The sequence below is a fragment of the Phacochoerus africanus genome, chromosome 5, assembly GCF_016906955.1.
Source record: "Phacochoerus africanus isolate WHEZ1 chromosome 5, ROS_Pafr_v1, whole genome shotgun sequence".
Taxonomy (NCBI): Eukaryota; Metazoa; Chordata; class Mammalia; order Artiodactyla; family Suidae; genus Phacochoerus; species Phacochoerus africanus.
The window spans coordinates 111,174,055-111,187,937 of record NC_062548.1 but is presented as its reverse complement, the minus strand read 5'-3'; the positions used below and the strand labels follow the sequence as shown (position 1 = coordinate 111,187,937).

At 41.8% G+C, this 13,883-nt stretch overlaps 1 protein-coding gene across 6 annotated transcripts in view; it reads left to right on the top strand.

Annotated features, from left to right (window-relative positions):
• LTBP1 (latent transforming growth factor beta binding protein 1) overlaps positions 1 to 13,883 on the top strand; it is a 420,392-nt gene that overhangs the window by 36,472 nt on the left and 370,037 nt on the right. For all 6 annotated transcript variants that reach the window (XM_047782305.1, XM_047782306.1, XM_047782304.1 and 3 more), the window contains exon 3: positions 11,786 to 12,083. In XM_047782305.1, coding sequence (XP_047638261.1) covers positions 11,786 to 12,083 — 298 coding nt within the window. The remainder of the gene's footprint in view (positions 1 to 11,785; positions 12,084 to 13,883) is intronic.

Below are 13,883 nucleotides of genomic sequence, written 5' to 3'. Positions count from 1 at the left end.
GAAGTCAGCCATACAATGAGACACCAACAACAGATGCTTCCACTGACATGTGGAATCTGAAAAAAGGACAGACTGAACTTCTTTGCAGAACAGATGCTGACTCACAGACTTTGAAAAACTTATGGTCTCCAGAGGAGACAGTTTAGGAGGTGGGGCGATGGGCTTGGGTTGTGGGATAGAAATCCTGTGAAATTGGATTGTGATGATTATTATACAACTACAGATGTGATAAATTCATTGAGCAATAAAAATAAAATACTTGTCGACTGGGAGTTCCCATTGTGGCACAGCAGAAATGAATCCAACTACTATCCATGAGGTATGAGGGTTCAATCCCTGGCCCTGCTCAGTGGGTCGAGGATCCAGCATTGCTGTGGCTGTGGTGTAGGCCAGTGGCTTTAGCTCTGATTTGACCCCTAGCCTGGGAACTTCCATATGCTGTGGGTATGGCCCTAAAAAAAAGCAAGCAAAAACAAAAACAAAAAACTTGTTGACTGCCCACTCAGGGCCCTTCATTTCTCATTTCTTCTATGCCTTTATTACTTCAACACGTAATTATATGGTGATTTTTTTTTTATACCTGTCTGTCTTCCCTACTGGACTCTGATCTCTGCGAGAGCAGGAAATTTGTCTTCTCTGTCTTTTCAGCCACAGTTCTTGGCACAGTGCTAGCATACAAGAGGGAGGGGCTCAATATCTGAATAATGAAGACAGACATGATGGTATGAAAACAGAAATTAAAGACTTATTATTTAGACATACCTGGTCTTCCAATGAACTATAAAGATATCATTTATAGTTATGCTTTGTATATGCATACTAATTTAGTCTGTAAAACCCAAGATTTGTCCTAAACTTATGTTTATCACATATATGTACTAGCATTAGCATTCAAAATTATATTATTATTAGAGAAGGTGCTTGATGAACAACTGACTGAATAACAAAATAACCTTGTGTTTTTATTCCCATTGATAATATCGACATTTAAAAATTATAGTATCACTTTGCAATTTTAGTTTTGAAGGGCTGTAATACCATACTTGACTCAGCCTACATGTTGATTTGCATTTTTCATTGGCATAAATAACACTGCTGTGGACAGCTGGACATATGTATGCGTATTTCCTTTTTTAACTGTTTTCTAGAAATGAGGCTCCTGAAATAGCCTGAAACATATTGTTAGCTGAAATATATTGTTAAACTGCTTTCTAAAAGGCTTGTATCATTTTACTACCACTTTTGTGACACTTTGTATTAATATTCTTACATGTCTTTAAAAAAAAGTAGCCTTAATATTGTACCTCCTTGTTTTAGTTTGCATTTCTCTTGATGACTTAATTTAGGCATTATATCAGGTTTATTTACTAACTGTTTTCTTTTGTCTATTTCTGGCCTTTTCCCATTTTTTTTGATTTTGGTTTTGTTAAAGACACCTTTTTGTTTTTTTGGGTTTCTTTGCTTTCTAGGGCCTCACTGGAGGCATATGGAGGTTCCCCTAGCATAGGATAGGGGTCTGATTGGAGCTGCAGCTGCTGACTTAGGCCACAACCACAGTAATGCCAGATCTGAGCCTCATCTGTGACCTATCCCACAGTTCACGGCAACGCCGAATCCTTAACTCACTGAGCAAGGCCAGGGATCAAACCTGCGTCCTCATGGATGCTAGTCAGATTTGTTAACCACTGAGCTACGACGGGAATTCCAAGACAACTTCTATTAATTCTTTTTGTATAATAGTATTTTCTGAAAATTGTCTGGTTTTTCTCTCTTTCCTTTTGCTGTTTGAAATCACATATCTACATGGTCTAAAATGTAGATCTTTAACTTTGTTTTCTTTTTCACTGACTTGAAAAAAATCTTAATAAAACAGCAGTAATAAGACCAGAAACAGAACCCAGGAAAACTGCTGATGGTTTTTCATTAAGTGACTAATTATATTAGACTCTGTGAGTGATTTCACAGTTATTGATGGCATCAGGAGGAGTGTGTTTGGTCTCAGCTGACAGCCTATTTTAAATTAAATCACATGGTAATAAGCTACCCCTGCTGAGCTCAGGCTTCCAGAACCTCTACCTTCCAGAACACAGCTCTTGGGGAATTAGGCAGATGAGGGCTCAGTTCTTGACATAAAGGCATTAAACGCCTCCTAAAGCCATACGAGTCTGCACACAGCCTTTATGACTTGTATTCCATGTAACTTCGGCTGTGCTCAACCATCTGACTGTCTGCTTGATTAAGTTGTCACTTGAGAGCAGATTAGAAAAGCAAACAGCATAGAAAGAGTGGAGAGAGAGCCTGGCTTGGAGGGGAGAGAACAGTGAAAGCACACCCCCTTCCCCCGGAGTTTTTCATAGACATGTTCATAAGGATCCAAACCCATGAGTTATTAAATGTATTGGTGCTTGGTTCACCTATCCAGAATTCTTCATTATTCCACCAGGCTGGGTAGAAAAGGCATTGGGATGTTATACTAATTTTTTTGCTCTTTAGGGATTTTGGAGGAAGCTGACCCAGAGACATTTGCCATGAAAGTGCAGCGTCTTATTTGGGTTTGGTACCAGGAGCACACAGAGTGAGAGCAGACGAAAATGTGTGACCTCATGCTATGTTTCTTGTGATTCGATATCACTTAGTGTTATTGAATGACTTCAGAGGGCAGCTGGGAATTACTGTGAAGACACACACAGCAGAGCAATTTCTCACCTGCTGTCTCTGATCACAGAAGACGCAGCGAGACTCACATTTCTCACTGGGACACATGCAGTTGACATGCTGCAACTTGTTTGGAGAGAAAGGCAAGGGGCAGAGAGTCACTCTGTTTGTGCTGTGTGGGCTGGGAGGAGTTTTAAATATAACTAAGAGCTGCTTTTTTAGAATTAAAAGCAATAGAGACTGAGCTTTAGGGCATGGGATATTCTAAAAATACAGCCACTGAACTTTTAAAGAACGTTAAGTTCAGCTGGTTAAACTGGAGCAGAATTCGAATGTGGGAGAAATCTGAGAGTATTTACTGTTTGGGGCAAAAATGGAGGATTTGTTTCAAACGAGTGTTTTCAGAAGACCAGCCAGGATGGAATAGGACTTTTTTTTTTTCTTTCTTTGCTTTTGGGGCTGCACCTGTGGCATATGGAGGTTCCCAGGCTAGAGGGCGAATTGGAACTGCAGCTGCCAGCCTATGCTACAGCCACAGCAACACCAGATCTGAGCTGCATCTGCGACCTACACCATAGCTCACAGCAACACAGGGTCCCTAACCCACTGAGCGAGTGGCCAGGGATAGAACCCGCATCCTCATGGATACTAGTCGGGTTTGTAACCGCTGAGCTGCAATGGGAACTCCAGGGATGGAATAGGATTTTTTTTGCCCATCCTGCTCACCCAGGTCTGAAAGCCCAGAATATGCAAACTGGGTTCATTATTGTCATGTAGATAGTTCTGCCACCTTGACCAACCTTATCCCCATTATCACCCCCTTTACCCTGTGATTAAGGATCAGGTTTTAACTATCTTCAGTTCTCAATTACCTGTTGTTGGATTGTTTTTTAAAAATTGTTTTGATTTTGAAAAATTGAAAATTAAACAGAAAAGTACAAAGGATACAGTAGTAAACACCTATGTATCTACTATCCACAGGTAATGCAGGTCCACCAGTTGTCATATTTGCTACCCATTTTTTTTTTTCAGAAAAAATTTCCAATAAGGTGACCTATTTCCTTTTCTAGAATTGTTCCACTTCCTTCCCTGAGGTGATCACTGTCATGAATTTAGTGTGAATCCAGTACATATTTTTATGCTTTTGTTGATTTCATATGTATCCATAAAAAGCATTCTGCTTTATGTATTTAAAGAATTACATGGTCAGTTATTACAGTATCATATAAAGAACAGTATCATAAAGTAGCATCCTATTATTTACTTTCCTCAGTCAATGTTATTTTCAAAAGATTCATCCATGTTGCTCAATATATAGATCCTAGGTCATGATTTTAACTGCTATATAATAGTCCATTATATGAATATACCACACATTTTAAATTTTCTAATTTTTTATAATGATTTTTATTTTTTCCATTATAGCTGGTTTACAGTGTTCTGTCAATTTTCTACTGCACAGCAAGGTGACCCAGTTACACACACATGTATACATTCTTTTTTCTTACATTATCCTCCATCACAAGTGACCAGACATAGTTCCCAGTACTATACAGCAGGATCCCATTACTTATCCATTCCAAAAGCAATAGTTTGCCTCTATTAACCCCAAATTCCCAGTCCCTCCCCCTCCCTCTTGGCAACCACAAGTCTGTTCTCCAAGTCCATGATTTTCTTTTCTGTGGAAAGGTTCATTTGTGCCATATATTAGATTCCAGATATAAGTGAAATCATATTATACCACACACTTTAAATCAACTCATCTATAAATGCTTCTATCTTTCTACCATAGTTGGTGTGCAGTGGTAATTCCTGTATATGTCTGCTTAAAGTTTCAGGGTATTAGGCTTTTCGTATCATAACCTTGCTAAATAGCACCATATTGCTTTCCAGAGAGGGATCAAATACACCCCAGTGAGCAGTATATAAGAGCTCCCATTTCCCTATAGCTTTTCTAACACTTGGTCATAACAGACTTACTGCCATTCTCTTGAGTGTGAAATTGCATCTCAATATTATTTTGATTTGCAGTTCTCAGATTATTGGAGAGACTGCGTATCTTTTCACATATATTTCTCATTTCATCATCTGTGACAGCCGATTCATATCTTTTGCCCATTTTTTCTTTCTTTTTTATTGGTTTCCTTCATATATCTGGTGACTAATCCTCTGTTGAGTATGTTGCAAGTGTCCTCTCTTCATCTTTGTTTCAGTGTTTTATATGGTGCCTTAAATTTTGATATAGTCAAGTTTGGATTGCTACTTACTGTTTCACATTTTCCCCTTACTCCAGATCATGACGATACTCTGTCATATTTTCTCTTGGAAGTTTTAAAGATCTGGAATGTATATGCTTGTGTTGGGCAGGGATCTGATTTTGATTCTTTTAGATGGGTGGCTATTTCTTTAGCAGCCCCATTTAGTAAGTAGTCTGTTGTTTTTCTACAGATTTGTTATATTGCCTCCATCATGTTGCAAGATGTCATTTATATTTGAGTCTAAGTTTTGTGTTAAATTTCATTGATCTCTTTTTCTATCTCTGAACCAGGACCACATTCTTATCGGTTATGTGGAATATTTTGGATTAACTACATGGACACTTAGGTAAACTGAAAAAATGATGCATTTGTTTCTTCATTTCTAATTCTTAGTCCTTTTCTTTCTTTCTTTTTTTTTTGTCTTTTTGCCATTTCTTGGGCCGTTCCCTTGGCATATGGAGGTTCCCAGGCTAGGGGTCTAATCGGAGCTGTAGCTGCCAGCCTACAGCACAGCCACAGCAGCTTGGGATCTGAGCCGCATCTACGACCTAGACTACAGGTCACAGCAACGCCGGATCATTAACCCACAGAGCAAGGGCAGGGATTGAACCCACAACCTCATGGTTCCTAGTCGGATTCGTTAACCACTGCACCACGACAGGAACTCCAGTCCTTTTATTTCTTTTCTCTTGTTTTGCTGTGTTAGCTGGGACTTTCAATATAACATTGACTCTACAGGTTATTGTGGGCATTTAGCTTTGTTTCCAGCTTTGACAGGAATGCTCCTACAGTTTCCTTGTAATATTTGCTGTAGGTTTTGTTGCACTTTTTGTTGTGGGATTTGCTGTAGGTACTGTTTACCAGAACAAGGAAATCCCTTTGTATTCCTAGTTGGCTAACAGTTTTTGTTATTGTGAATAAATGATGAATTTTATTGGAAACATTTCTGGATTCATCAAGATAGGTCTTCATTTAACATTTTAATATGGGGGATTCCATGGACAGATTTGGTGACATTAAAACCATCCTTGAATTTCTAGAATTAATTTGGCTTCGTTTTAGTTTGGGAAATACTGTTGTATTTGATTTACTAATATTTTATTTAGGACTTGTGCATCTATACTTTAAATTGTGATTTTGTATGAGTTTTCTTTTGTGTATGATTCTTGCCTGATTTTGATGTTGAGATTTTACGCTTAAGAGTTTAGTTCTGGGGTCTCTACTGAATGTCCTGGCTCTGGCAGGTCAGGAGTGGGAATTGGCAGCTTCTAGGGCCTGGGTAGTTTGGCTCCCTCGTCCTCCTGGATGCCAGTCTTTGCAGCTCAGTATCTGGTGAGGTCGCTGGGGACCCTCTGCAGGTGTCTCCTCTCCAACACCCTGGCTTGCAGATTCTAGCCACTCAGCTTCCATCATGCCCTGGTGCTCTCTCTCCTTGTGCTGTGGTCCACAGTGCCTCCTGCAGGCAGTTGGTGTGATCCTGGGGCTCACCTTTGATTCCCTTTGCAAGTCCTCTCTTGCCTGTTTGCCAGTACCTGACAACAGGTGTTTTATATCTTTCATCCAGCTTTGTAGCTCTTTATGTCAACAAAGCCTTGCCTGGTAACAGTTATTCCATCATGGCCACTTGTGGAAATACATTTCTTTAACCACACACACACACACACACACACACACAAAACCTTTAAGAGTATTGTGCTGTGTTTGGAGTGGGGAAGGGCGTAGAAGGTTAATTCATGGTGCCTATCTTGAGAAGAAGTCCTTTTATTGGATTATTTACTTAATGAATTGTGCCCTCCCCCCAACTTCTAGTGCCTTTTCACAGACTTAGCATCCCTTGGAAACTTTTTTTCTTTTCTTTTCCTTTTTCTTTCTTTCTTTCTTTCTTTCTTTCTTTTTTTTTTTGTCTTTTTAGGGCTGCACTCGCAGCATATGGAGGTTCCCAGGCTAGGGGTCGAAGTGGAGGTGTAGCCGCTGGCCTACCCAGAGCCACAGCAACGCCAGATGCAAGCCGCATCTGCAACCTACACCACAGCTTACGGCAATGCCGGATCCTTAACCCACTGAGCAAGGCCAGGGAGCGAACCCTTGTCCTCCTGGATGCCAGTCAGGTGCGCTAACCACTGGACCACAATGGGAACCTCCCAGAAACTTTTTTTTTCTATTGCACTTGAACTTTTTAGGCTAATTCCCTTAGTGCATTTCGTATTGGAAGTTTAGTACCTTGTCACATTTCCATTGTGATGTTTTTTTCTGTTAGTCCATGACCAGTTTGTTTCAGAGGGTCCCTACCCTTCAGAGTTCTTCTAGGACACATTGGATCTAGGCTTCGGACACTGTTTCACAGGCACACTACTAAGTGCTGCTACAGACCACATACATGAGCAGAATGTCTTTAAATATTAATTTTGATTTAAAAACATCTTTGAAGGATTGGCGACTGAACACCTAGCAGACCAAGTCTGGAGGTGTAGACATTATTATGTAATGGATTAGGAGCCCATTTAGTATCTTCCTTTGATAGATGTCCTCAACTCCCAGCATCCTTTGGAAAAGAATGGCTCTGCTTTGACGTCAGTCAGTCCACCAGGCTGAGGTTCAGGCACCCATCCTAGGGTATAGAAAGTCCTGTATTAGCCAGTTAACTGATATGATGGTTTATATTCTTGTTGGCAAATAAGAGAGCTTTGTTAAGAGATGATTAATACGTGTGACAGTACACGTGAAACGTGAAGTGAAGGATGAAAATGGTGAGGAGGTTCAGGTGATAAAAGATTAGGAGGGAGTTCCCGTTGTGGCTCAGTGGAAACGAATCCGACTAGGAACCATGGGGTTGCGGGTTCGATCACTGGCCTTGCTCAGCAGGTTAAGGATCTGGCATTGCCACGAGCTGTGGTGTGGGTTGCAGACAAGGTTCGGATTCCGAGTTGCTGTGGCTGTGGTGTAGACCAGCGGCTGTAGCTCCAATTTGACCCCTAGCCTGGGAACTTCCATACGCTGCAGGTGCAGCAAGAGCTGGAGGGGCTGGCCTGTGTTTCAGGACAGAGCACCCTGTGTGCAGAAGCAAGAAGGGGCAAGCTTCTGCAGGGATGGACCGGGGGCCATGAGGGTGGGATGTGGGGTTGGGGTCTAGCTGTAGAGGGTCTCGAAGGTATCTTGTGGGAAGCTGTGTTGAAAATTTTTAAATGAGGGAGAAAAAAAATCAGAGCTACTTTGGTGGGAGACTAGTCTGTCAGCCAGTCTGGTAGGATTTTGTTCCCTCTTCTGTTGGTTCTCAAGTTTGGCCGCACACTGCAAGCACCTAGAGAGTTAAAAAATCAAAAACCAAAACTGATGCATGAGCCCCTTCCCCTGGAGATTCTTATTCAGTCAGCCTGGAGGTCGGCCTGGGTTTTGAGAGGTTGTAGAAGCTCCCCAGGTGATTCTAATGTGCTGCAAAGCCTGAGAACACACCCCACGCCCCCCAGCCCATCGATAAGATCTTGATGTAGTGTTTACTTGTGCTGAACCACAGCTGGCCATGCAAATGCAGAATCCACTGGCGGAAGACATTTTTAAAGAACTTCTGTAACCCTTAGACTATTTTCCATGTAGTTCAACACTTCGGTTTAGAATAACAGTTTTCTTCAGAAATTGAGTCACAGAAAACAAACAAGTGGTTACCAAAGGGGAGAGGGACGAGGAAAGAGACACATCAGGGGTAGAGATTTACCAGATACAAACTGATATGTATGAAATAGATACGCAGCAAGGATGTAACATATAGCCCAGGAAATTATAGCCATTATCTTTAATAACTCTTAATGGCACGTAATCTGTAAAAATACGGAATAACGGTGCTCTACGCCTGAAACTAATATAATATTTTAAGTCAACTATACTTCGACTTAAAAAAAGAATAACAGTTTTCTCTTGCATGCCTACCAGTTTTTACAATTGGTCGTGAAGCAGATGGTGACCAATATATACTTTTGGAAAGGACCCATCATTCTCTTGCATGGTCACGTGGAAAACGATTTTTAATTTTTAAAAACACGGGGAGTGCCCTTGTGGTGCAGCAGGTTAAGGATCCAGCCTTGTCCCAGCCTTGTCACTGCAGCAGCTCGGTTCACTGATGTGGTGTAGATTCGATCCCTGGCCTCTGGGAACTTCCACGTGCCATGGGCGTGGCCGCAAAATAAATAACATTCAAAACAGAAGGGCAACATAAAACAAAGCATCTATCATGGCAAGAATTCAGTAACATAAAAGCTATTGAAATGTGAAAACCCCAAACTGGCAGTGATAAAAATGTCAATTCTCAAAAGAAGGTGTTAGTGGAAGACTGCCAGTTTCCAAACACTGCATGTCAGTGATTCTCAAACTTGAGTGTACATCGGACCCACCCGGAGGGCAGTCAGATTGTGGGGCTCTAGCTTTGGATTGAGCAGGCCAGGGGCAGCCTGAGCATGTGCATTTCTAAAGTGGTTCCAGATGCTGCTGCTGCTGGTCCAGGCACCACACTTTGAGAAGTGACACGTGGGACCTGCTCTTGCACGAGGTCCAAATATCATAGGAAAAATGGCTTGATAAACAGTGGTTGTAGGATGTGAGTTTTGCTTTTCATGGAGGGGGGCTTGTCTTTGCAATTAGGGAATCTGTACTCCACTCCTCCCTTTCCCAGTCGAAGTCAGCCCCTCCTATCTTCATGCTCCAGGAGGCTGCTGCCAGAGCTCAAATGAGGAAGGTGGAAGAGAAAATTGTCTAACCATTCTCCTTATTGTCTGTTTGTAATTTACTGTGAAAGGGTGGCATTGTAGATAGTCGTACAATTATTAAAGAACGTTTCTTTTTTTGTGTGAGTTTTAAGTTCTTTTTCTTTTTTTCTTTCCCTGCCCCCTCACCTTACCACATGTAAAACTTGAAGCGTTAAAAGGAATCGCTCTTCTTTTATGCTTTTAACCCATGCATGTCATCCTCAAGACAGTTCCTTGTCGTATATTCTCCATGGTCTGAGGGAGAGTTCAGTGCTTGGCCTCCATCTAGGTACCAGCTTTTGTAAGCCACGCTGTGCAGCCTTCCTGGTAGATTTGCAGTACACCTTGGGAGGGAGCAGAAGCGGAAATCATTCTCAGATGTTCAACTGAAACGTGTTTCTAATTGAAAGCATGAAGAGAATGTATACATGAAAAGTGCCTGGGGGGGTTGATCTCTGGCAGAGGCTCAGTTTTGAAAGCCCTGTCCAGTCCTCGCCCGTGGCCACTTCTGTTCTCCCTGGGTGGAGCCCATTTCCATTCCTGCGACATTCCATAAATAACCGTGGCTGAGTAGGGACCTGATGATCATCAGTCGGCCAGGAAAACGCTGATAAATTAGAATCTTGAACTCTAGAAGTGCGTGGCTTTTGACTTTGAATTCTAGAAGCCTAATATGGAAAGAGCCCTTGGGGACTGTTTTAGAATAAGCAGCTACTGCCCGCCTCCTGCCCCTAGACTTGTACAGGTGCAGAAGCCAAGCTAAAGTAACTTACCCCAAGGTCACCTTGGGAGCTGGCTTCATTTTTCTTTTCTATTCCCCCTGCCGCCCCCCCCCGCAAGAATTCTTCCGAACTTTTAGAAACATTGTCCGCCTAGTATTCTGACACTTGACAGCCATTTCTTATCATTATTTATTATACCTAATAGGAATTGTGTTGTAGGAAGATAGGAAAAGTATCTTTTTTATAGAAAATCAGTAGGTTTCCGGGCTTTTGGGTCTTGGTCATTTGGCTCTTCCATTACTGAGCCCCCTCTGGTTCATATCCCTGATCTATTTTGTAATTGTTTGTGGACTGCATCTTACATTGAATTTTGTGGGGGATTTAGTATTGCGATCTGCCTGAGGACCAAGAGTTTAAGTCAAAGCTAGATTGCACAAGGTTGGCATAAATAAATGTATTTGGACAAAAAAGAAGGGAATGAAGGAATCATGTCCATAGGTCTATGACATTAATAAAAATTAAGTCAGTAACATCTAAATTCCTAGGAGACCTCGCCTATGATAAAATCCATTTACCTTTCCTGTGACCCATAACTTTAAAACTGCTTGGCCACAAGTCTGGTGATTCAAAGTACGCACATCCTAGCAAAGAGGAGATAAAGAGGCTGTTTCTGTTTGGTCGCCTTTTGGTATAAGATTAGGGATGGTGTATGGTGCACTGGCTTTTAAAATATATACATACATACATATATATACACACACACACATGAAAGTGTATCTTAGGTGACTGTCAACCTTTCTATCCTTGGTTCTTCTCTTAAAAAAAAAAAGCAAGTTGGACTAAATTTCTGAAATAGTCATTTCAAGCTCTGATAGCTTATGCAAGATGAAGGCTGTAACACCTTTTGTTTGGGGTTTGGGACTGGGCTTTTGTTTTTTGCCAAGTCTTGTTTAGATACCTAAAATTTAAACTTAAGCCACAGAACTCAACTTAGAAAGGGTGGGGTACTTTCTTAAGTTTCCCCCCCCCCCTGTGTTTCTGATGCATTTCTGAGGGGCAGCTGTAGTAGCATGCTTAAGAATGATGCCTTTGGAGCCAGTTCACTTGAATTCAAATCCCAGCTCTTCTGTTTACTAATGAGTGTGTGACTTTTGTTTCTTCTTCCATAAAGAGGACAAAATGAAATATCTACTTAAACCAGTTGTTCAGGGGTTAAATTTGTCAATATCTGTTAGAACAATGCCTGGCATTTAGGAAGCTGTTAATAAATGTTAGCTGTCAGTATCGTCATCATCGTAAACATTGTCCTTATTCTATTTTGTTGGGGAACAGCCTGATGCTACTGGGAAGCTTTTAGAAGAATTAAGAACGTCTACAATGCTTTTCTTCAAAGTGTGTGTCTCTTGTCTTTCCACAGCAAGCTGTGTTCCACCATGCCAGAATGGAGGGATGTGTCTCCGACCTCAACTGTGTGTGTGTAAACCAGGGACCAAGGGCAAAGCCTGTGAGACAACAGCTGCCCAGGACACCTCATCACCAGTTTTTGGAGGACAGAGTCCTGTGGCCGCTTCTTCCTGGGTCCCTCCTGAGCAAACAGCAAAACACACTTCATCTAAGAAGGCCGACGCTCTACCAAGAGTCAGTCCCATGGCCCAGATGACCTTGACCCTCAAGCCGAAGCCTTCAGCAGGACTCTCCCAGCAGATACATTCTCAGTGAGTCATGTTAATCTTGCCTCCAGCTCAGGAGCATCTTAAGTGCTCTCTTGGAAGCATTGCTTCAAATCACTCTCCTTTTCCTGCACAATTGGCAGAAAGCCCTTGGATAATAATGTCTCTCTCTCTTTTTTTTAATGGCCACACCTGTGGCATGTGGACGTTCCTGGGCCAGGGGTTGAATTCAGGCTGCAGCTGCAACCTACACCACAGCTGTGGCAACACTGGATCCTTGAACCCACTGTGTCAAGCCAGGGATTGAATCCGCACCTCTTGAGTGAGCTGAGCCGCTGTGGTTGGATTCTTATCCCACTGTGCCATAGCGAGAATTCTAAATAATGTCTTTTTCCCCTTTTCTTGAGGTTTTACATGTTATGTGTACACATCAAGTCACTTAAAAATACTTGATGTGGGTGATTAGGCTCTACGGCAAAGATTTATTGTAAGCATTAACCAAAGCAGTAGTGAGGATTAAGGGAATCAAGGTTGGAAGGGAATAGTAAAGATTGTTTGATTATGGTGGAGTTGTGAGTTAAAACATTCTTTTTTTTTGAGGTGGGGGGTGTTGTAAAGGTTTTGGAGTAATAATTTATTTATTTATTTATCTTTTTGCCATTTCTTGGGCCGCTCTCACGGCATATGGAGGTTCCCAGGCTAGGGGTCGAATTGGAGCCATAGCTGCCGGCCTACGCCAGAGCCACAGCAATGCGGGATCCAAGCTGTGTCTGCAACCTACACCACAGCTCACAGCAATGCCAGATCCTTAACCCACTGAGCAAGGCCAGGGATCAAACCCACAACCTCATGGTTCCTAGTCAGATTTGTTAACCACTGAGCCACGACGGGAACTCCAGTGAGTGTGATTTTTAAAGGTACATGGAAAAGGTAGGAACTCAGCTTTGCATACAGAGAAAGGTGTTCGAATGAAAGTGAGTCTTGGGAACGAGAATTTCTCTACCTCGGTGGCAGGTTAAGTGTATCTTCTCTTAACACCATGTTTACCTCCCATTTGCCATGCAGGTCCGTTTTTGGTGAATGAGCTTGTGTTTTATTTATGGGAACATGTTTTCTTCTTAGCATTAAGGAGTGCTATTCTGAACAAAATGAGAACTCTTTAAGGACAGGGTCGTCACACAAATTGTTTCCTTTTGATTAGTTACTTTACATGGATAACAAGATGCAGAATTTACTGCAACTGTCATTTGTCATTTGTCTAGGAATGTAAAATACAGGAAGTTCTCAACTGAAAAATGACCCAGCAGTTCATCTGTAAGTCACTTGCTCGGAATTTTGAATGCTTCCCCCCAACTAGAGATAGTTTCCACCTGGTGATTAGTATCCAGTCAGCCCGCAGAAGTTATTTGATCTGTTACTATAGATGAAATTATCCCAATTTATATTTCCCCCTTGAGTAGACCACCTACTGTTCCTGCTGAGTGGGGTCCTGATAACTTTGTCCTTTTTTCTCCTTCCCTCCTTAGTCCACTTCTTTCTGGTTTTCTCTTTTTCTTTCTCTTATTTCTCCCACTTCAGTCCTACCATGATAAAGAGGTTTGGGGGGCTTCTCTGGCATGTAACCATGTGGCCACCATTTCAATGGGAAAACACATCCTGAAGCCCTCAATGAGAAGGAATGAATGTTATAGCTGCTACATAGTGACAGCTTCCTGCATGTCAGGTACTGTTTCAGGTGCTTTGTATGTATTAATGTATAGGGACACCCCATAAGGTAGGTGCCATTATTAACCCCATTTTACAGATGAAACTGAGATGCAAAGTGATTAAGTACTGTGTTCAAGT